Source organism: Hippocampus zosterae, chromosome 1 (genome assembly GCF_025434085.1).
Source record: "Hippocampus zosterae strain Florida chromosome 1, ASM2543408v3, whole genome shotgun sequence".
Classification (NCBI taxonomy): Eukaryota; Metazoa; Chordata; class Actinopteri; order Syngnathiformes; family Syngnathidae; genus Hippocampus; species Hippocampus zosterae.
In genome coordinates this window covers 4,088,702-4,112,138 of record NC_067451.1, presented here as the reverse complement: position 1 = coordinate 4,112,138, position 23,437 = coordinate 4,088,702, and the positions used below count along the sequence as shown (strand labels likewise).

The 23,437-nt window shown below is 45.7% G+C and overlaps 2 protein-coding genes across 3 annotated transcripts; both read left to right on the top strand.

The window, feature by feature from the left end:
* Nucleotides 1–854: 854 nt before the first annotated feature.
* ntn5 (netrin 5) lies at nucleotides 855–15,145 on the top strand. Of its 2 annotated transcripts, XM_052062389.1 has the most exons (8): nucleotides 855–1,180; nucleotides 3,313–3,420; nucleotides 7,710–9,127; nucleotides 10,584–10,772; nucleotides 11,938–12,087; nucleotides 12,674–12,724; nucleotides 14,414–14,494; nucleotides 14,573–15,145. In XM_052062389.1, the coding sequence occupies exons 2-8, from the start codon at nucleotides 3,326–3,328 to the stop codon at nucleotides 15,058–15,060; spliced, it is 2,472 nt and encodes an 823-aa protein (XP_051918349.1). In that variant the 5' UTR covers nucleotides 855–1,180; nucleotides 3,313–3,325; the 3' UTR covers nucleotides 15,061–15,145. The 2 variants fall into 2 exon arrangements, with proteins under 2 accessions (XP_051918349.1, XP_051918351.1); XM_052062391.1 differs by lacking the exon at nucleotides 3,313–3,420 and having other exon boundaries at nucleotides 860–1,180.
* Nucleotides 15,146–21,240: 6,095 nt separating this feature from the next.
* Nucleotides 21,241–23,269, top strand: ccdc96 (coiled-coil domain containing 96). Its single transcript, XM_052062653.1, has 3 exons — nucleotides 21,241–21,735; nucleotides 22,368–22,718; nucleotides 22,909–23,269. Exons 1-3 carry the CDS (start codon nucleotides 21,340–21,342, stop codon nucleotides 23,200–23,202), a joined length of 1,041 nt encoding a protein of 346 aa, XP_051918613.1. The 5' UTR covers nucleotides 21,241–21,339; the 3' UTR covers nucleotides 23,203–23,269.
* The last annotated feature ends 168 nt before the right edge of the window (nucleotides 23,270–23,437 follow it).

The window sequence follows — 23,437 nt, the reverse complement described above, 5'->3', positions numbered from 1 at the left end:
ACAAACAGGCGCAGAGAAGAAGAAGAAGAAGAAGACGACGAAGAAGAAGAAGCACACCTGGGGAAACATTCCTCCAGGGGAGCCATCAATCAGTTTTATGGCTTTCTCGCGGGTGGAGGCGAGGGGGGGGGAACGCCGAGGGGGCTCCAATCAAATGTTCCCTCCCGACCTCCGTCTTACATTTCCATCTGTATCAGCTTTGCTTCACATCTGACAACCATCTTCTCGTGCACGCTGCCAATTAGCTTCCAATTCCACCGAGGGGCTAATTGGAGCAAAAAGTGAGCAGAACAGTAAGACCGACAGAAATATCATACACGAAAACATGTGTTCTTTGTTATTATTTATTGTTTTTGTTTCAGATTTTAATACGCTTGTAAAAGCTTGTTTATAAAAGGACGGACAATCAAACACACGCCGCGCGGTGAATCAAAGAATTTCGTATATGAATACGAATGTCTGAAATGGGCAGGAAACGGTTGTGTATTTTGATTAGCATTACTTTGGTAATACACTGTGTTAAAAAAATTAATTGGGTCAACTCAAAATTTCGAGGCAACAAACTTTGATAAAATTGTAAGTTGGGCAAAACAAAATATTTTCGGTTCTGCCGCGGTGAAATTTGCTCTGCATTTCACAACAAAGAGTGACGACTTTATAGAACGGTCGTCCCTTGTTACACCCCAACTTTAAGAACAAATGCGCAAGTTATTTTAGAGCAAACATTCTGTGTTCCTTTTTACGTTCACAAACGTTGTAAAAAATATATATACAGTGTACTTTTTTTTTAAATCGTTAAATTACTGCTTCAGCACCCCCCGCCCCCCCCCCCCAAAATACAAGTTTTTTTTACGTCTCCCGATTTGGAAAAAGTACACAATACGTTATATCAAATGTATTTGTAGCATCATGTGAATTGAAGACAACAAATGTACACATTAAAACTGCTTTTCATAGACGGCACGGACTCGCACGTCAAGTTGTTTGGCCGCGGTGGTTGTTCTCCTTCCAACAGGTCGTCCTTCAGTGAATCTCACTCCTTCCTCCTGCTCCTCCTCCTCCTCTTCCTTCCTTCCTTTTACTTTCTCGGCCGGCCAGCAGACAGACACCGCGCGAGTCGAGGCTGGATGTGAGAGAGGACACTTTGGTGGGACAAGGACCATCTCGCAGGACGCACATGGTGAGCCCGCACGCACCTGGGCATTCGCATCGGTTTTATTCACTTTCTTTTATTTGGCAAAACGGGTTCAGTCCTTCCTTTAAAAAAATGCGACTAAAGCGTAAAAAAAAGGACAATTCAATAATTGAGTGGATTAATTACCTGACAATATTGACCATTTTATTTGTCAGTTACAGCCACAAAAAAGCGTCCTAAAAATCAATTATTGTTTATCGTGTATTTTAGCTAGGCCCTAATGCGTATTTGCAAAACTTAAGGTAAGTCAACGAGTTGTGCCGAATTGTTTGAACACACATTTTTTTTTAATTTCATGAGACTGATGACTGAATAATCGCGAGCCATCAATATAAATTTCGTCTTCTGTAATGATGCAGCTTTGTAAATATTATGCTTCCCGGAACCGATTGCGGCCAATGTGCGCCATTAGCAGCGCGGTAATTGACGCCATTAGACTTGTGTTGTTCTTGCCAAAATCGCTCCAAAAATCGATAAAATCAATAAATACGTTGGAAGCGACTTAGCACGATGTTACGCTTCGTGGAATTCCCTGCATTGTCATGAGGAATTAATGCGACGGAACGAGTCTTTCTATGAGCAAATGAGCAAATAAATTACGCTGCTGTTGTGACCTCATCGAAAGAACATGTTTTATTATCTGTTGCCAGTAGGCGAGTGCAAAAACCACCAAAGTCGTGATTTCATGAAGCCTTTTGAGAGGTCCGAGGAAGGATCCGTGCATGCAATTGAGTGGGGCCTTGGCAGACCTTAATTTTATTATTATTATTATTTTTGTCCGTTTTTCTTTTTTTGGATCTGACATAAAATGCATTTTTGCGTATGTTACTGACTCACGAATAAATCGTGTGGGCAGCATGTGGATTTAATTGACAGCGTCAACGCGCACACGCGTACACACACGTACACGTTCAACTGCGTGCCTCATCTTTGGGATCACTGTGATTTCATTCCCATCTGTTTTTCAAGAGCAACATGTGAAGCCTCCATGGGAAGACTTCTGCCAACTTGTATGTACGCCTGTAAAAAAAAAAAGTGTGTGGTGGGGGGGGGGGGGGGGCCGGGGGTGGGATTGACAGGAAGCTTGCTTTTAAATATCAACTGGGTGACATGTGGTATTCTTCCTCGAAAATTCTTCTAGTGGCAGATGGTTGGTTAGGCGGTGGAATGGGGAAGGAACAATGTTTAAGTCAACGGAGGAGCTTCATTTAGTCAAAAGTAGTGCTTTGCAGGGGTGTTGGTGCCAAGGAACTGAGGTGGGTTGAGTGGGCAAAAATTGTTCTGAAGTTGTAATACGGTTACTTAAAATAACATGAATACAGTAAAAGTAAAAAAAAAGTGTGATCCAAATAATTAGTCAACTGCAAGTACAGTACTCAATTAAAAAAAAAAAAAATATATATATATATATATATACGTCTTATGAAAAAATGGTTAAAAAAGCAAACAGTTCCTCAGTTTTTGAGCGTTTTTTTAATTGAGTATATATATATATATGTATAATATATGAAGTTATGCAGAAATATATGCATTTATACTGTATATAAGGACATACATTGTATATCTATATACAGTATCTGCATCTATCTATATATATAGATATACAGATATGTAGATATATGATACACAAAGCACCACATATTTCTAAAAATGTAAAAAAAAAAAAAAAAAGGAAGACAAAAAACAACAAATGAGTATTTCGCGGGTTACCGAAATAACATTGTCTGATTTGATTTTCCTTTCTTGCACTCCAAACCCTAAAGACAATAAGCTAAAGATACATACTGGGGCGCTAATCCACTTTGTGCCGCTTCCACCACTAAAATTAGATTAATACACCTAAAATGGAGCTGCTGGAATCTGCGCTGTTCAGAATAACACACGCACACACACACACACACACACACACACAGGTCAGGAATGTGGTTTGGGGAAAACAGGCTGTAGTGTTGTGTTTCTGAGGATATTTGTAAATTAAGAAAGGTGTCAGAATGGTTACATGCGCCAACAGGTGTGGTGCAGCGTGGTCCTCGGTGCCCGCTTGATTCCCAAATCACGACTTACACGCCGCAATTTTAGACTAACCACCAATAGCTTTCACTTCCAATCCGCCCCAGCCGCTGAAGGCCCATGACGAGGAATTTTGAAATGTGTGGGAGTCATCTGCTCACCAGAACGCGCGCCAGACGCGCTGGGGTGGCAAGCACGCCGGCGAGAGTTAACAGGTAACCAGACAAAAAAAAAAAAAAACTCTTGCTTTATTTAGTTTTCTAAATAAGAGACAAAGTGTGCTTGCTTCAAACTATTTATTCATCGCTGCAAGTTGAAGTTTGCTGTAAAACTGACACATAAAACCAGAGAATGAAAATTGTCTAAACACCAAGATGTTCAACAAAATGTTATTTTGTCCGCTAGCTTTTTTTTCTGTTTTTGTCTGTCAGTTTAGCAAAAAGCCATTAAAGGGCTAATCCAAATTAGCATTTATGTGACTGTAACTAGAAACCTACAAACAAACGCTACTTTAACCGACATGGAAGAGTATCACGACCAACAAAAGAAAACATTCAAGCACCTGCACCACAACGGTCAACCAGAAAATTAGCATTGATGTTATATTAATTATAAACCTACAAACTCTCATGTTACGTGATGGTGGCAGACCCAAAAAGCAGGCAGGAAGGAGAAGCGAGGTGGACAAAATGTATGAGCAAAAAAAAAAAACACTTGCTGAGGTACAATGGGGGAAAAAAAAAACTAAATCTAAAATCCAAAGTCTGGAAAAACTCCAATAAACCAAATTAACAAACAAACACCCTTGACAGTTCAACAAAACAGCGTGACAGCAACAGAAGCCTGGAACACAACAATCCAACAAAAACAACAGAACCCAGGGAACACACGAGGAAACAAAACTGAAACGAAACCAAACGTAATCTTAAAAACAGAATCATGGCACAGGCATACTACTTTAAGCCACACAGTCCTAAACCATTTCCACATAAAGAGAATTAAACTGTATATTTAAAGACCAAAATGTTCATGTTTGCTGTCAATTGACAAATGTCCACTAGCTTTATGCTAACATAAAATGTAAAAAGATATGCTCATTGGAAATTAGCAAAGAAATTGACAGCAATTGTAAACCCTCAGACAATTAAAGGTATTTTGGAACGATATTACACACAAGTAATGAAAATTAAACTCTCGATTTGAAACACCGAAAAGTTAGACTACATTGTGTTAACAAATGTCTACTACCTTAATGCTAACATGTGCTCCTGGAAATGAGCATAAATTTGACAGCAATTATAAACCTTCAAACAAGCGGTACATTTAAGACACATGGAACAATATGACATTCAAGTAAAGAGAATTCAACATATATATATATATATATAATATACATGTATATATAAAAACACTGACACCTTCAACCACAGTGTGTTAACAAACGTCCACTAGCTTAATGCTAACACATAACGTAAAACAGCATAGCCGCGTTAATTATGAATCACCTTAAATTTGACAGTAATTATAAACCTTCAAACAAGCGGTATTTTGAAGCCACATGGACCAATATTACATACAATTAAATATGATTTAATTCTCTATATTTAAACACGGACACCTCCGACCACAGTGTGTTAACAAACGTCCACTAGCTTAATGCTAACACATAACGTAAAACAGCATAGCCGTGTTAATGGGAATCACCTTAAAATTTGACAGTAATTATAAACCTTCAAACAAGCGGTATTTTGAAGCCACATGGACCAATATTACATACAATTAAAGAGAATTTAATTCTCTATATTTAAACACTGACACTTTCGACCACAGTGTGTTAACAAACGCCCACTAGCTTAATGCTAACACATAAGGTAAAACAGCATAGCTGTGTTAATGGGAATCACCTTAAATTTGACAGTAATTATAGACCTTCAAACAAGTGTTACTTTAACGCAGACGGAGCGGAACAAAATATTTGGTTTTTATAAACGCAGTACTGTGGTGTCCAGACTGTAAACATGCCCCAGGTTGTCAGCACGTATTCTTGCCAGGCTCACATAGTTGGATCAGAAGATCACCCCCTGCGGTCGGAGATGGTGATGTCATCACGAGACAATTTGCAACGTCTTATGCACGATTGTTCTTTGCGTTTCTTCCCTCTCATGGTTCAGTGTTTTTTTGTTGTTGTTTTTTTTTCATATGACATAGACAGGTGCATGTCCTCGCCCTGATCGAACCCAGGCCCATTCCCCAGTGATCTCGCCTTTGGGGTTGGTCGATCCACTTCCTGAGCCAGACCGTCCCTCAGGAAGCCTCATATTTTGCTTGCTAATTGAACGTCGATGACGAGGTGGAACAGGCTCTCTCAACCTCCCGTCCTCTCCCGCCGCTTGGGTTTGCGCAGCCCACGCCGATTCTTTGCCGTCAGTGTCAAACGCTTGTTAGGGTGCCATTAATCTCGCAGAGAGCGAAGGGGCCAGGTGACATACGAGCAAGGCCTGGTTTGGAAAATCAACCTTGAGGAGAAGCAAGGTGACGGCGCAAAGAAACTAAGAAGGGAAGATCATCTGAAGAGGAAGTCCGTTTTGGCGTTGATTGTTAGTTTTGACTACGCTCCAAAAGTGACTCTCGAGTGGATAAAATCCTGACAGTTGGATGAATTACGCTCATGACCAGATGGAAGAGGCAGGAAGAGATTTGTTCACACTGGGGACAAAAACAATTCATGTTTGGGGATCAAGCAAGATTTCCATCGATAAATCATTTCCCCTCGCAAAGGAGCGCTTGTGTTGTGCTTCCAAAAAGATCTTGGGCACGCACACCTCAGCCCGAACGCTTGCCTGCAAACGGCGGCGGTTTGAAAAAAGGAAGCGCCATCAATGGGATGGATACGCTCCGGTTTGGGGTCTGGCTCCAGCTGTCAGCCATATTTTTTTTTTTTGGGGTCGTTTCAGACAATCGCAGCCTTCAAGCGCATGCACGCCGGGGCAGTTTGGAGATGTCGTTCTGGGTGGGGTGAAATTGCAGTGAGGCTGTCGTGTATTTTCAGTTGGCTCAGTAGATGGGGACTTACCCCCCCCCCCCCCCCCTGGATCATGTTGACATTTTAAAAAGCATCAATACCGGACAAAGAGACAATATAGACCAGGGGCACCCAACCTTTTATTTTTTATTTTTTGACCAAAGATCTACTTTTTGATCAACCAAACTCCAGCGATAGACCAAAAGAGTACCGTGTAGCGAGATTTTCGTTTCTTAATAAACACACTTGCTAAACCTCACTGTAATGAAATAAGACACTGTGGACAAGATTGAGAAGAAGAAGAAAAATATATATTTATGTAAGTTGAGGGGTTCGTTGTTTTTAGTGGATAGCTCAACTTTACGAACGGCAAAAGGACAGATGGAATCCTTTAAATACAGTTTTACTAAAAGGGGGGAAAAAAGGTATCTGCACCGTAGCACGTTCGAGAACACAACTCCCCTCGAAACTAATCACTTCCTGCTTCTCTTCGACAGCCAATCAGAACCCATCAACATAAAAACATTCATTCATCTTCCGTACCGCTTGATCCTCACTAGGGTCACGGGGGGTGCTGGAGCCCATCCCAGCGGTCTCCGGTCAGTAGCCGGGGGACACCCTGAATCGGTTGCCAGCCAATCGCAGGGCACACATAGACGAACAACCATCCATGCTCACACTCACACCTAGGGACAATTTAGAGTGTTCAGTCAGCCTGCCACGCATATTTTTGGAATGTGGGAGGAAACCGGAGCACCCAGAGAAAACCCACGCAGGCCCGGGGAGAACATGCAAACTCCACACAGGGAGGCCGGAGCTGGAATCGAACCCGGTACCTCTGCACTGTTAAGCCGACGTGCTAACCACTGGGGTACCGGGCCGCCCACATAAAAACATGTCTAAGCAATTATTAAACGACAGGCTATCATTTAGGTTTTCTTAACATGAAATAATACGATGCTCAAACATAAAATGATAATACAGGAATTAATAATATAACATAAGCTTACATTTAGGCAAGAAAAAAGAAAAAAAAACACGCAGATAACTCGAAAAACTGACTTCTAACGTCGTGTCGGCTAGGCTAACTTAGCTGCGGTCGTTTGTTCAAAGCTTCTTTGATCTGTGACGCGAGTTGCGCCGGCTGACGCGGCGGCACGGGACGCACTCTTGCTCTCCCGGCACTCCAGTTACGCAGTCCGCGAGTTGCCGGTTGATCGCGATCTTGGTCGCATTTGCTACTCAAACAGTTTTGCTCTGACCAATCAGACGATGGCTAAATTGGACGTGTGATTTGTTTAAGGAACAGCCCTCAATGCCCAACGCTAGCAGATGGGGAGAATCGACTGTTGGCTTGTTTATTTGATTTGATTTTTATTTTTCATTTTTTTACCAAGGATGCTAAAAGACTAGCGTACTTTCACCAAACTGGTAGCCCTCGTGCAATGTTTTCTAATGGCTTTTTTTTTTGGTCCTCCACAGGCTGGATGACAAAATGGTCCGGTCCTTTTCCCTTCCCCCTTCGACCTCTCCCTTCCTCGCTTTCCTTCTCCTTTATTTACTTCCTCGGCCTCTTCTATTCTCCCCGCTGTCCCACGTCCCACTCAGTTGGACTTCGCCTCACGATCCCTGCTACCACCCAGACGGCCGTCCTCGCCACTGTCTGTCCGAGTTCATCAACGCCGCCTACGGCGTGCCGGTCAACGCCAGCCGCTCCGTCCGAGGCGTCGAATTTGATGGCAATGTCACCACCTTGACGGACCTTCACAATCCTCACAACCTCACCTGCTGGCAGGCCGAAGGGGGTCAGGACAACGGGGACTGGGTCCTCACCGTGCCCCTGGGTCGCCGCTTTGAAATCACCTACATTAGTCTGCAGTTCTGCTACCATGGGGAGCCGTCGGACCCGATCTCAATCTCCATCTTCAAGTCCATGGACTACAGACACAGCTGGAGACCGATGCAACATTATTCCAACGACTGCTTTGGGGATTTTGGACTTCCCTCCCAGACGGTTGCCCGGACCAGACACCAGGAAACGGAACCGCTGTGCTTTGATCCTCGGCCCTTGCAGAGGCAACGGGGCGGTACGGTTCTGGCTTTTTCGGCCCTTGACGGACGCCCGTCCTCTCCCGATTTTGACTTCAGTCCCACGTTGCAAGACTGGGTGACAGCTACAGATATCCGCGTGGTTTTCCACCGAGCATCCGCAAACACGAAACTGAGCTCAGGCAAGAAGAAGGACATCTGGACAGAGGAGGGACCGGTTATCGCCCTCCCGAGGTTGAGTTCAGGCTATGCCGCAGATCCGATTCGCAACACAGATAACACGCTGTCCTTTTTAAACAGGGCCGCAAAAAACTCCGAAATGAGCATCCGGAAGAAAGCCGACAAGCCTCGAGGGAGAGCTCAGCACAAGGTTGGAAACAACGTGACCGTCAAGGAAAGCGCGGATACTTTCGGCTTGGATGATTCCTCCAAAAAGGGCGCGAGAGCTCGAAAGCTCGGTCGTAAGAAGGACGGCGAGGAATGGCTCCTTTGTCCCAACGGCGACTGCAACTGGACCGTGGAGGGACGCCACAGAGGCTCCAAGGGACGAGAACTGAGAAAGCGAAGAAACAACCAGCCCAACAGCCGGCAACCCACCAGAAACCTCCAGGCGGCGCCACAAGCACCCCCGACCGCGGCCTCCCCGCCCCCTTTGGTCCTCTCGGACCTGCAGGTCGGGGGTCGGTGCAAATGCAACGGACATGCTTCCAAGTGTCGACGTGACGACGCGGGGCGGGCCGTGTGCGTCTGCGAGCATCACACGGCCGGCCCGGATTGTGACGTCTGCGAGGATTTCTACTTTGACAGACCCTGGCATCGGGCCACGCCCACGCAGCCGAACCCTTGCGTGGGTGAGTCACAGCTGGCCGTCGTTGCGATACGGCGCGCCTATACATTCGTTTTACACCTTCAAAAAAACATTTCGAGTGTTCTATCTGAGGGGCGGCCCGGTAGTCCAGTGGTTAGCATGTCGGCTTCACAGTGCAGAGGTACTGGGTTCGATTCCAGCTCCGGCCTCCCTGTGTGGAGTTTGCATGTTCTCCCCGGGCCTGCGTGGGTTTTCTCCGGGTGCTCCGGTTTCCTCCCACATTCCGAAAACATGCGTGGCAGACTGATTGAACACTCTAAATTGTCCCTAGGTGTGAGTGTGAGTGCGAATGGTTGTTCGTCTCTGTGTGCCCTGTGATTGGCTGGCAACCGATTCAGGGTGTCCCCCGCCTACTGCCCGGAGACAGCTGGGATAGGCTCCAGCACCCCCCGCGGCCCTAGTGAGGATCAAGCGACTCGGAAGATGAATGAATGAATGAATGTTCTATCTCAACATGTGTGATGATGTCACGAGTACCACATCAGAGCACGAGAGAATGAAAATCCCGCCATTTTCATTCATTCATTCATCTTCCGAGCCGCTTGATCCTCACCAGGGTCGCGGGGGGTGCTGGAGCCTATCCCAGCTGTCTCTGGGACACCCTGAATCGGTTGCCAGCCAATCGCAGGGCACACAGAGACGAACAACCATTCGCACTCACACTCACACCTAGGGACAATTTAGAGTGTCCAATCAGCCTGCCACGCATGTTTTCGGAATGTGGGAGGAAACCGGAGCACCCGGAGAAAACCCACGCAGGCCCGGGGAGAACATGCAAACTCCACACAGGGAGGCCGGAGCTGGAATCGAACCCGGTACCTCTGCACTGTGAAGCCGACGTGCTAACCACTGGACTACCGGGCCGCCCCCGCCATTTTTTATTTTTTATTTTTGCTCGGAAGAGGGTGCGAAAAATACAATGTCCAACGTTTGGGATCATTTCAACATTTAGAAAAGACGCTAAAGTGCAATGTGTCCACTGCCAACATTAGCATAGCTTAGTTATTTTATTGAATCTAGCCTATCGCTGCTGGTTAGGAACAACTGTAATCCCTTCACAGGTGGTCAAATATATACACAGACGCACTTGCAATTGCTTCGTTGAACAAACGGCAACAAAATAATCTCTCCTGACGCCTGGAGGCCGGCTAACAATTAGCCGCTTAAAAACCAGCTGCTCACCTTGGCCAACGACAGCCAACTCCGCACTCTTACTCACTGACGTGCACGTCACTCAACACGACATGGCCTGCCTAATTAAGCGACACACAAAGTCACAAATACGACAGTGCAGAACGGCTACTGAAATATAGTAGCGGAACACGGTTTGCGCATACTGTTGTATCTTTGTAGAATACCGTCTTGTCACAGCATCAACGACCTAAATCGGTGACTCGGAAATAAAAAGCAATTCCACGTCATTTGACGCCTTTCTCCAGCATGCGAGTGTAACGGCCACTCCAACAAGTGCCGCTTCAGCATGGAGGTGTTCCAGCAGTCTGGACGACGCAGCGGCGGCGTGTGCCTCAAGTGTCGCCACCACACCGCCGGACGCCACTGCCAGTACTGCCACAACGGGTATACCCGGGACCAAAGCAAGCCGCTGCACCACCGCAAAGCCTGCCAACGTCAGTCGCAACAAAACCTGCATGCATGTGTGTGTGTGTGTGTTGGATTTTTACAGGATGAGATGTGAAGGAGTGTGTTTTATGGGCTGGTCCTAAGTGATTGACGTTCTCGACTCACGTCCATCCATCCATTCATTTTCCGATCCGCTTTATCCTCAGAAGGGTGGCAGGGGGTGCTGGAGCCTGTCCCAGCTGTCTTCGGGCAGTAGGCAGGGGACACCCTGAACCGCTTGCCAGCCAATCACGGGGCACACAGAGACGAACAACCATCCGCGCTCACACTCACACCTCGGGACAATTCCAAGTGTTCAATCAGCCTGTCACGCATGTTTTTGGAATGTGGGAGGAAACCGGAGCACCCGGAGAAAACCCACGCAGGTCCGGGGAGAACATGCAAACTCCACACAGGAAGGCCGGGGATCGAACCCATGACCTCTGCACTGTGAGGTCGACGCGATAACCACTGGCCTACCGTGCCGTTGAAATGGCTTCCTGGGCAGGATTACACATCTCATCTTCCTAACCGCTTGATCCTCACTAGGGTCGCGGGGGGTGCTGGAGCCCATCCCAGCTGTCTCCGGTCAGTAGGCGGGGGACACCCTGAACCGGTTGCCAGCCAATCGCAGGCCACACAGAGACAAACAGCCATGCGCGCTCACACTCTCCCCTGGGGACAATTTTAGAATATTCAACCAGTCTGCCATGCATGTTTTTGGAATGTGGGGGGGGAAACCAGAGCACCCGGAGAAAACCCACGCAGGCCCGGGGAGAACATGCAAACTCCACACAGGGAGGCCGGAGCTGGAATCGAACCCGGTACCTCTGCACTGTGAAGCCGACGTGCTAACCACTGGACTACCGTGCCGTTGAAATGGCTTCCTGGGCAGGATTACACATTACATTCAAATTCATCGGCGTCATACTGTGATTTAATTGTTCTGCCTGTCATTAGCATAGCAGAGGAACAAAGATTGACTTAAAACCACACAGCAATTTGCGGCGGAAGCTTGAACCCCCCCTTGCGATTCTACGTTGTTTCAGCGCTACGACCAAACCACAGAGGGCTGACCATGATTATGATACAGTCTGCAATGAAAACATTCTCCACATCCGGAGTCTGAATGATCCTTTCTCCTGGTTATCCCCCCCCCCCCCCCCCCCGCAGCTTGTCAGTGCCATCCTCTGGGAGCGGTGGGCCGCTGGTGTAACCACACGTCGGGTCAGTGCCTGTGCCGACAAGGAGTGACCGGCCTCAGGTGCAACCGCTGCGCCCCCGGATACAAACAGGGCACGTCGCCTTTGCATCCGTGCGTCCGTAAGTCGATCCAAACGTTGTCCGCCGAGCAAAAACTATGGGATCACCTGTCGCAGGGATCAAAAGAGACCCAGACTCATAACTCTGACAGCGAAAGCTCCGCGTGAAAGAAAACCTTGTTTGTTTTTCCTGCCAGACCAGACCTAAGTATAGCGTCCATTAGCCTCCTGCGGGACATTTAACCGCGGGCCTTTTCGTAACTTAAATGACCTCACTTGTCATGACCAACAACTGACACAAAACCATAATGTTCAACCACACCACGTCAAAACAAAAGTCTTAATTATTAAGCTAGCTTAATGCTAACGTAATGCGAAACACCATCAAGGGGAGAGTTAGCGACTTGAAAGGGGATGTTTCATATCACATGCCTACTTTTGACAGAAAGGACCAAACTGGGTATGGTGACAAATGTTTGCACTTTTACAAGAGGTCTGGACAATGTATGCATGGATGGCAGGCAATTTCTTCACGCTCTGGCCTTACTGAATAAGTCAACATTCGCGGGAAGATTTGTTAGTCGTAAAAAAAAAAAAAAAAAAAACAGACCACACATCAAGTGTTTCACACCATTTTTTGATTGCAGGGATTCAAGAGGTTGCTCCAACTCCGGTCTTTCAGCCCCAATACAGCATCGGTGAGTACTAGCGGAACGCACTTTTGAAAATATTACTTTGTGCCTGTTCTTGCTTTCTCACTCGCACAGTTTTCCAAGCCATATGTTTTACTCGTAGTTGATACACACTCCAAAACTGAGCCACCAAAGAAAAGTCAGCAGAATATGATATATTTAAACACCGAAATGATGAACCACCGCTAGCTTAATGCTAACATAACGCTAACATAACACGGCTCAAGGAAACAAGCATAGCTGTTGTAATTAGGAATACCACAAATGTCAATCTGAGTACGCGTATTTTCATTTGAGTACTCCCCGATACCAATTATGGTACTCGGTACTCGTGGTACCGATACTACACACCAATTTCACTTGACATATACCGTACTTTCCGTCAGCAAAATATGATATATTTAAACACCGAAATGATGAACCACCGCTAGCTTAATGCTAACATAAGGCTAACATAACACGGCTCAAGGAAACAAGCATAGCTGTTATAATTAGGAATACCACAAATGTCAGTCTCAGTACCCGTATTTTCATTTGAGTACTCCCCGATACCAATTATGGTACTCGGTACTCGTGGTACCGATACTACACACCAATTTCACTTGACATATACTGTACTTTCCGTCAGCAAAATATGATATATTTAAACACCGAAATGATGAACCACCGCTAGCTTAATGCTTACATAATGCTAACATAACGCTAACATAACACGGCTCAAGGAAACAAGCATAGCTGTTGTAATTAGGAATACCACAAATGTCAGTCTCAGTACCCGTATTTTCATTTGAGTACTCCCCGATACCAATTATGGTACTCGGTACTTGTGGTACCGATACTACACACCAATTTCACTTGACATATACCGTACTTTCCGTCAGCAAAATATGATATATTTAAACACCGAAATGATGAACCACCGCTAGCTTAATGCTAACATAACGCTAACATAACACGGCTCAAGGAAACAAGCATAGCTGTTGTAATTAGGAATACCACAAATGTCCATCTGAGTACGCGTATTTTCATTTGAGTACTCCCCAATACCAATTATGGTACTCGTGGTAGCATACCGATACAACAAACCAATTTCACTTGACATATACCGTACTTTCCGAAACAACTGCAATTAAGCGTAAATTCTTCTGAAGCTATCTCTAATTGGATGACGTGAGCGGACCCCCAAGTGGCCCAAGACTTCTGGAATGTGCGTCCACTGCTCAGCAAGGTCAACTGTTGGTCACAGGATACTGTGATGACAAATTGAAGCCGCCACATTTTCAGTAATGAGACGGCCTGTACGCCGTGTTCATGTTGTCCCTCGTCAGTGATAGTTTGGGATTTGATACCTGGTCCTTCGTTGGGATCTGAATCCATCTGTCGCAATTATAGAAACCATCTATAGTGAAGAGAAAAAAAACATAAATTTTTAAATTTATGCTAGTTTTTATGCTAGTTGAAGAGTTTTCAATTGCATGTGATTTTTGTGGGAGGTGAATTCAACTCTTTCAGGGACAGCAGTGGACAGATTATCGTGTTATCAGGTTAAAGGCTGCATGAAAGGGTTAAAACCTTGAAGAAACGTTCCCGTTGCTAAGATAGTTGAAGATACGCAGAAGATTAGATTCACATGGCAAGTACTGGATCAGCGCAGCCGATAGAAATGCTACCCACTGTCCCCCCCGCCCCCCACAGATGAGGAGTGTGTGTCCCACTGCCAGCCTTCGCAGGTGAAAGTCAGGATGAACTTGGACACGTACTGCCTCAAGGACTACGGTTGGTTGCTTCGTTTGATTTCATGTGCTTGCCTCAAACTCGGTGAAAAAGTGACAAAAAGCCATTTGCGTGTGTTAGTTCTGAAGGTGCAGGTGAGAGGGATGGAGCGTTCGGGTCCCTGGTGGCAGTTTTCCATCTCGGTCCAAGTGGTGTTCCGTACAGGATCCCCCACCCACATCCGCAGGGGCCCCCAATCCCTTTGGGTCCCCGATCGGGACCTGGCCTGCGAATGCCCCGCCCTCCGCGTGGGCCGGACCTTTCTGCTGATTGGCGCCAACGAGGGCGAGAGGGCCTGGGGGCCGGACGAGAGGAGGCTGGTGGCCGACCGCTCCACGTTGGCTCTCCAGTGGCGGGAACACTGGAGCCCCAAGCTGAGAGGCTTTCGCGGGCAGGACAAGAGGGGGCGCTGTGCGGACCGACCCCTTCACCAGCAAAGCAAACCCTTAGAGCCTCAGACGGGATACATCCCGCCTCACCTGCTGGCTGACACGGACGGAGGAAACTCGGCAAGCGAGGTCTCGACCTCGTCGCCGCAACACAGGGTCACCCAGGCTCTCAAAGCATGAAGCCTTAATTTGCTTTTTTTTTTTAAATGCTTTTTGCTTTACCACTATGCCTTCATGTTCTTGTCATAAAATTATTTTATTTGAATTCTTTGCTCTGTATTTATTGTCATAGTGATTATTGCAAATTTAAAACGAAAGAGGAGAGCGGTGATGGCTGGATTCAGAATCATTCGCTCATTCTCTCCTCTATTTATAGACCCTGTCAAGTGAATTGAAAAAAAAATCGCGTCTGAGTAAATTATCCAAAGTAATTCCTGAAACCATGAAAAAAGACTCAAAATCTTTGTACTTCTTAATTTTTGAGTTGTCACTCTCAAGGGGTTTTCCATAACTTCCTGAAGCGGTGTAAAAATGTCTCAAACTAGTCAATGTATCTTCATTCGCTTTAGAGTGAATCGTTGTTGGCTGTGAGTGCATGCGATTCATGCAGAGAAAGGTAGAAATGCATGGATGCCGACATTTTTTTTCATTCATTCATTCATTCATCTCCCGTACCGCTTGATCCTCACTAGGGTCGCGGGGGATGCTGGAGCCTATCCCAGCCGTCTTCGGACCGTGGGCGGGGGACACCCTGAACCGGTCGCCAGCCAATCGCAGGCCACACAGAGACAAACAGCCATGCGTGCTCACACTCTCCCCTGGGGACAATTTTAGAATATTCAACCAGTCTGCCATGCATGTTTTTGGAATGTGGGAGGAAACCGGAGCACCCGGAGAAAACCCACGCAGGCCCGGGGAGAACATGCAAACTCCACACAGGGAGGCCGGAGCTGGAATCGAACCCGGTACCTCTGCACTGTGAAGCCGATGTGCTAACCAGTGGACTACCGGGCCGCGACATTTTTTTTTTTCTATTTCAAATTAACAGCCTGTTTGTTTCCTAGGCTTCACAAGCACGCGGTATCTTTAGAGCGCCTCGTTGTTGGCCGTGAGTGCATGCATGCATGTCACGGAAAAAGAGCGGAAAACTGGTGCCAATTTATTTATCTTTTTTGTCAGTCTGACATGACAGACAGTGTACAGTGAAGGGCTCCAGACTTTAGAGCGCCTCGTTGTCCTCCTGGGGTGTGATGTGGTACATTTTTATTTTTGAAACCAACTTCAACCATGCCCATATTTAGATATACACGTGTAACCTGCCGATACGGCTTTCATTTTGGGGGAGCTAACACATAATCGTCCGGTGTTCAAGTGCATGTGTGCTGTGTGTTATACATAAAGACAGATGGGAGAGCTCCTATTTGTGTGGCAGCCATGTTTTGGAAGAGGTGGCTGCTGATTGGCTGCCTGGTCATTGGCAGGAAGCAACAAAGTGCATATGGGTCAGTGTGTGCACAAGCATGTCTGAGAGGCAAACTATCTGCCCTTCATGGTGTGTATGTGTGTGTGTGTGTGTGTGTGTGTGTGTGTGCGTGCGAGCGAGCACCTGCCACACTGGGCCTGCAGGAAGCACCTGTCAGCAGTCGTCTCCCCTCGGCAGCGCCTGACGACATGAGCGTTTGATCCCCCCGAAAGTCCCCGAAGGCACACACTTACACAGACACTAACAGACAACTTAAGCCCGGCTGGCGCGGACCGTGCACGGCCATGTTGTTCACGCGTCTCCCCATGCACAAACAACTACCCGTTCAAAAGAAGGACACTCATACAAAAAGCCGCATTGTGTGGTCACACACGTCATCAGACGTTTAGAATCCATAATTATGGAAGATGAATATTTCATTCAAGTTGTTTTTTTTTTAAAGGCTTTACATAAATACAAAGGGCGGCCCGGTAGTCCAGTGGTTAGCACGTCGGCTTCACAGTGCAGAGGTACCGTGTTCGATTCCAGCTCCGGCCTCCCTGTGTGGAGTTTGCATGTTTCCCCGGGCCTGCGTGGGTTTTCTCCGGGTGCTCCGGTTTCCTCCCACATTCCAAAAATATGCATGGCAGGCTGATTGGACGCTCTAAATTGTCCCTTGGTGTGAGTGTGGGCGTGGATGGTTGTTCGTCTCTGTGTGCCCTGCGATTGGCTGGCAACCGGTTCAGGGTGTGCCCCGCCTACTGCCCGGAGACAGCTGGGATAGGCTCCAGCACCCCCCGCGACCCTAGTGAGGATCAAGCAGCTTGGAAGATGAATGAATGAACATAAATACAAACAAAGTAGGACAATTCAACATAACGTAACCAAAATGGGGATGACTGTATATGCTCCCTTTTATGTGTTCCAGTTAAGATGTGATGTGAGAGGCAGTGTTTCGAACCACCCGGCGTTTGTTTGCTTCAATCCAAACCGAGCTGTATGCAGTTGTAAATGTGTCGTCATTTTCTATTCCATTATTCTTGACTTCCTTATACGGGGACCGGTAACGAAAATGTGGCCCGCGACAAAAATGAGTCTGACACACCTGGTGTGAGCGGTCAAGCGGGCAGCATCACAAAAGGAAAATATTGCACAGTGTGGTTGACAGATTGAGATTTGTTCAGGAGTCCAATATGGCGTCTGCATAAAATCGGTTTCACTTTTAATGTCGCATCAAGGTCAAAGCAGATTTTTTTTGGGTGGGTGGGGGGGGGGTTGCCAAACACCCTGGGCTTCTGTTAACCTGAGAGGGCGAGGGTCAATCCCCCCGCCATCCGTGGAACCGCATGCCTTCCGTGTGGACACGCCGCCTTCGCCGCAACACAATCTCAGCTCAGATTAGGACTAATGGAGAGCAGCCAGGCCTCGTCACAACATTCGGCCGTCGTTTTCCTTCAGCTTGTGGGAACAAACGACTTTTTTTTCTCGTTTTCTCAGTCAGAGCATTATGCATGGTTTTTTTTCTGTTGTGTGGTGTCATAAAAAAAATCCTGTTTGTAATTGACTGAGTGTTTTATGACACTGGTGAAATAATTTGTATTTGTTAACTTTTACTTGTTGATGGCCTGGTTTTGGTTCGGTGTCGCTTGTCTGCGGGCTTTACATTCAAGTGGACTTGTGTGATTTTTAACAGCAGAGGCACCAAAGCGACAACGTTTTTTTTTTGTTCTTGTTGTTTTTTTTTGTTTTTACTTGAAGTTGTTTGAATTGGGCAAAGTGGGGGCAGCCGTCAAAAGACGAAAGGCTCAAGGAGAGGGGGAGTGGGTAACACTAACCCACCACGTCCAGGTGGTGGAGGAGTAGAATGGTATTGTGTGTGTGTGTGTGTGTGTGTGTGTGTGTGTGTGTGTGCGCATGTACGTGCGTGTGTTACGATGAACTCTTGTCTAGTTTGATTTGAACCGAAACCAATGCGATTTCAGGGTCCAGGGGGTGACCTTTGACCCTTTGGTCAACATGTGCAAAGTCCCAATTTCAACACAAAAACATTTCACGTATGCACAGGAATCAAATCAAATCATATTCAGTGGGCGGAATTCAAGTATGACATGGCCTTGAAATAGAATTCAAAAAGGTAAAAATTCGGCTGATTGGCCCGACTTCCATTTTGGGCATCTTTACTTTCTTATTGTGTATTGTTGGGTGTGTGTCTTCTTCCAAATGATCACGCAGTTGTCTCACAGATGGTGGTCTGGCATGTGGGTGGTCTCATGGTCAGTGTCTGTGTCATGTGGCAGAAAGATTTTACGCTGCAGGTAGCGCGCAAGGGCGCGCGCACGCACACACACACACACACATACTGGACACGAGGTGTCATGACGCTAAATTATGTTTTTTTTCCCTCTGGTTGATGATGAAAAAAATAGTGCGCAAAAATGCTTTTTTTAAGAATGTTAGGATTTAAATGGTTGAATGCTGCGCCGTCCTGTTTTTTTCACGTTTGAAAATATTTGCCAAAATACAATTTGGTGCAAGTCACTTCTACATTTTATTGCAGGAATAATATAGCTGTGTAAAAGCTTTCTCCCGAAGCTACAACGTTTTTTTTTTCTTTTTACTTCAGCAGCGTGTATTATTGTGGCTCAAGGGGATATGAAACCATGGTGCACCCCCAAGCTCCAACATGAGCCCCTGTGTCTTTTTAAAGCTACAGCTCAGATTCGGTGTCACTTTTAGCACGGCTGATCATCTTTGAAGCTGCCGTTGAAAATCTGGGCGTCTAGACAAGCCCGTTCTGTGCTTTTCGGCCTACCGACATGAGGTATCATTGTGAACTCAACATCTGTCCATGGAAAACGTATGCAGTAGTGATGGGTCCGGCGACACCGATGCGTTGACGCATGCGCCGGGCTCACAAAGCAAACCACGTGTCGGTGCATGTGCTGCTTCATTACGTCACGTGATTGACACGTGAACTGCACCGGCGCAGTTTAGACTGCATCGGCTGCGCCTCTCTGATTTTTGACATATTTTTTTCCATTGTGTGTGTGTGTGTGTTCTCCACAACAGGTGAAATAGCATGCATTAAACGCAAGAGACTGAAATTTAAAACACTGGAGCATCTTATTTTTCTAAATCAAAATTTGTAAAGACAAAGCCCACAAGCATCCTCATTCACATGATTTTAACATTATTGAAACACATTGAATGATACAATATGAATGCATGGATGTGAATGATAGTCAATGTCATCTTTATTGTCAAATATGCTTTAAGTATGACATGCAGCATAGATTAAATTTCTTCCTCTCAATCCTCAGTGCATGCATGCATGCAAACATGCTGTGCATTAAACACACACAGCTAAGAAAGGATAGCAGCTACATTGTATAAAAAAGACGTAATCTGAACAGTATAGACAATATAAACAGCATAAACAACAACATAAACAATGGCCCTTGTGGTTATTGTGGGTAGAGTGAGGTTGTGCATTGTATACACGTCAGCATCAAATCAGTTTGTTCAGTCTGTCAAGTGGGTTGGCTGCAGGGATTTTGAAGGTCTAGCATGTGGCAGTGGTCAGCGACACAGTATCAGTACAGTATCAACACAGTGTGTCATTGTGTCGATACGCCTCATGAGGCCTCATGTTGAAAAATAATTTAAGTCAGTGGATGTCTAAATGTATGAACTAAGCGTTTGTGTGTGTGTGTGTGCATACTATGCAGTGTTAAAAAAAATGCACATAATTTTTGTCTTCATAGAGATGCTGCCATGTTACAAACAAGCACATAAACCAAACAGGACACCCTCACAAGGTCGCAGTAATAAGAGAAAAACAGAGTGTCATCACCTGAGGTGTTTGATTGGGAGAAGCACAGGTGCAAGCATTCTGGTGGTCATCATCGCTTCCATCTGTGCTTGATGGAAATGATACGCGAATGCACCTAATCAGTGACACAAAGTGTGCAGAAATTCTTAAAACATTCATACAAACAAAAAATTAAGATAGATTAAGATAGATAGATAGATAGATAGATAGATAGATAGATAGATAGATAGATAGATAGATAGATAGATAGATAGATAGATAGATAGATAGATAGATAGATAGATAGATAGATAGATAGATAGATAGATCTAGCACACACACACGCACACACACATGCACACACACACACACACACACACACGCTTAGTTCATACATTTAGACATCCACTGACTTAAATTATTTTTCAACATGGTATAGTATCAGTCAGACATAAACATACAATAATGTATGTTTTGAATATGAATATCATACAATTTAAAATCTATCAAATAATTTAATTCTTAAAAACAAAATTAAATGACAAAAGCAGTGAAGACAACTCTCTGCGGCCAATGATCTTAGCTCCAATTTTCGCATAAAAAGATCTGACATTTAATATACGGTGACAAAATCCAATCTTAAATGTAACGCAACAAAATTAAGGGACCGTACTTCGTTAAATAAAAACAAAATAAAAAAAGCAATAATCACTTTTTGGTAGGTAGTCAAACCTGTTTGAGCCTGTATTATTATTATTATTGTTATTATTACTACTACTACTACTAGTAGTAGTAGTCGGAGGAGGAGTAGGGGTAGTAGAACGCTAACCTGAACTAAAGGCTATTCATCGCATGAACTCAATTAGTATTAACATAAAATAAGTATAAGAACATAATATATAAATTAAAATAAGATTCAACCATTAAAAAAAACGAGATTAAATATGATTTTGGAATTGTCATATCAATGATCGATCGATGGCCACTCTGATTCAATGCCGTTTGTTTGTAAAACACTGCCTCCCTGTGGCAATTATTTGTCATTACAGCTTTACGGAGCAACCCAGCCGGCTCGTTGCCAGACAACGAAAAGACAACAAGACTCATTTTGCTCGCGGGTGTGCGAGTCCTCTAGCGTGACATACACTTGATTATACGTTTAACGATAATTTTAAATTAAAAAGAAATGCATATTGGGACAGAGGATTCATCAGAAAGTGAGCTGCAGGAAAACACAGAGGGGGATGTGGACCCTCTTAAACATGAATCAGAACCCCCAAGAGGAAGTGAGGATCTTGACGGAGATGTTGAAGACATCAAAAATGATCCCATGCGCCTCCTGAAAGAGCTGGAGAAGGAGAACGCCCGACTGAGCCGGCGCAACATGGAGCTCCAGGCACAGATGGCCTTCCACATGAGGGGCACGACGCCCCATGAACAAGACCCTGAGCCGGACATGAAGGAGTACCAAGAGTGCCTTGAGCACCTGGTGGAGCTGAGGCGGCAGAGGGTTTCCCAGATGGAGAAAGCACAGCGGCAAGAAGAAGAGTTGAGGCTAATAAACCAAGAGATGCTCAACCGGGTAGCTAGATTATGGCTAGCGAGAGAATTTAATTTCTTTAAAGTATTTTGAAATGAATTAATAACAGGTGACTCTACTGCATCTCGAATTTCTGTGGGGTTTATTCGCGGTTATGAACCAGATTATTTGTGAATTAGCGCCCCCAACTGATATTGTCCTTTCACTGCAAGGGAAGTAATGTGAAGTGGTTTCTGGCACCATCTAGCGTTGAGGCTCTGACGCGCATGTCTTTTTATAATTTTTTTTTCACGTTTTATCGTTTGCTGAGTTTGAAAAGGGGACACTCTAAAACACTTAATATAAGCGTTAAAGAGCTTAGCGTCACTTCAAATCAGAAATCTGTCATCGATCGTCACAAGATTTTACGTGGACATCTGATGCCCACTTAAACCCATGAGAAGATCAGAACGGTCGGCCCAGTAGTTTGGAGTTCAGCCTTTTCCTCTCAAAAAGACGCTCACTGTAGAAAAAAAGCTTAACCTCAAGTGATCAATTGTCACTAAGGTTAACAAGGATTTATGCCCACTTCAACCTCTGAAAATATTGGATCATCCCAGAAATCAGAATTTTATGGCCGTTAACCGTTTTTATCTTGAAGCAACACATAGGCTTTTTTTTTTGTTTGTTCCCAGGTGGAGGATGAATGGCAATATCTGTTGACTTGGAAGAAGAAGGTGGCCGTCTCGCTGCTAAGAGGCCATTTGTCTCCAGAAGCGGCGCGGGCCAAGGTGGACGCCGCGCTGGGGTCCGAGCAGCGACATCGCCAAGAGCTGAGGAAGCTGCGTCTGGTCCACGCTGGGATGGAGAGCAGGGTGATCCGTTTGGAGGCGGAGCTCGGCGAGGAGGAGCAGGAGGAGGGGCGGGACCTCCTGCTACGGCAGTTGAAGCAGCTGGTGGCCCAAAGGACGCTGGAGAGGAAAGCGAACGAGCGGAGGAGTCAAGAGGCCTCCAAGATCCGGAAGAATATAAAGCGCACATTGGAGGTGTCAAATCCTTCCTCGGGGAAGTCCGCTTAGCGTGATTCAAACAATGCAAAATGCTGGCTAATGAATAGCATGAGTGCTATAACCCTTTCAGAAATTCGAAATGTCAACGCAAACAGTGACCAGCATAGGTAGACAGACAACCCAACAATTCTCACAGGCATATTTTCTTTATCCTCCCTTCTCACAGTTGCTGTCAAACATAAAGGAGAAGCTACACTGGAGTCACACGGAGGCGCAGGCCAAACGGGAGCAGCTCACCCGGCTGGAGGCCACGCTGACCTCCAGGAGGGACCTGCTGACCCGGACCAAGCGGGCTGGCGGCAGCCTGCGGAGGGACAACGCGGAGCTGAAGCGGACGCGGGGACTACTGGGGAACACGCTCCTCTTGTGGGACTTTGGGGTCACTGTGGGGGCTTCCCAACGACTGCAGGACAAACTGGAGGAGCTCAAAGGTCGACGAGAAGAAATTGCGTCATTGTAGTTGATTCCGTTTTAAGCAGGGGTTCATTTACAGTGGTGCGTTGAGATGCAAGTTGGATTCATTCCGTGACTACCCGTGCAATTTATGTTTCAATGATGTGCGTCACAGTTAGCATCTCAGTGATGTTTTGCAATGGTTTTTAAGCACTGAGAGAAGCATATAGTAAAGCTGATTAAAAAAAATACACACTTTGTGTCTTTTGTTTTATGTTTATTTTGACACAAATTTTAAACTG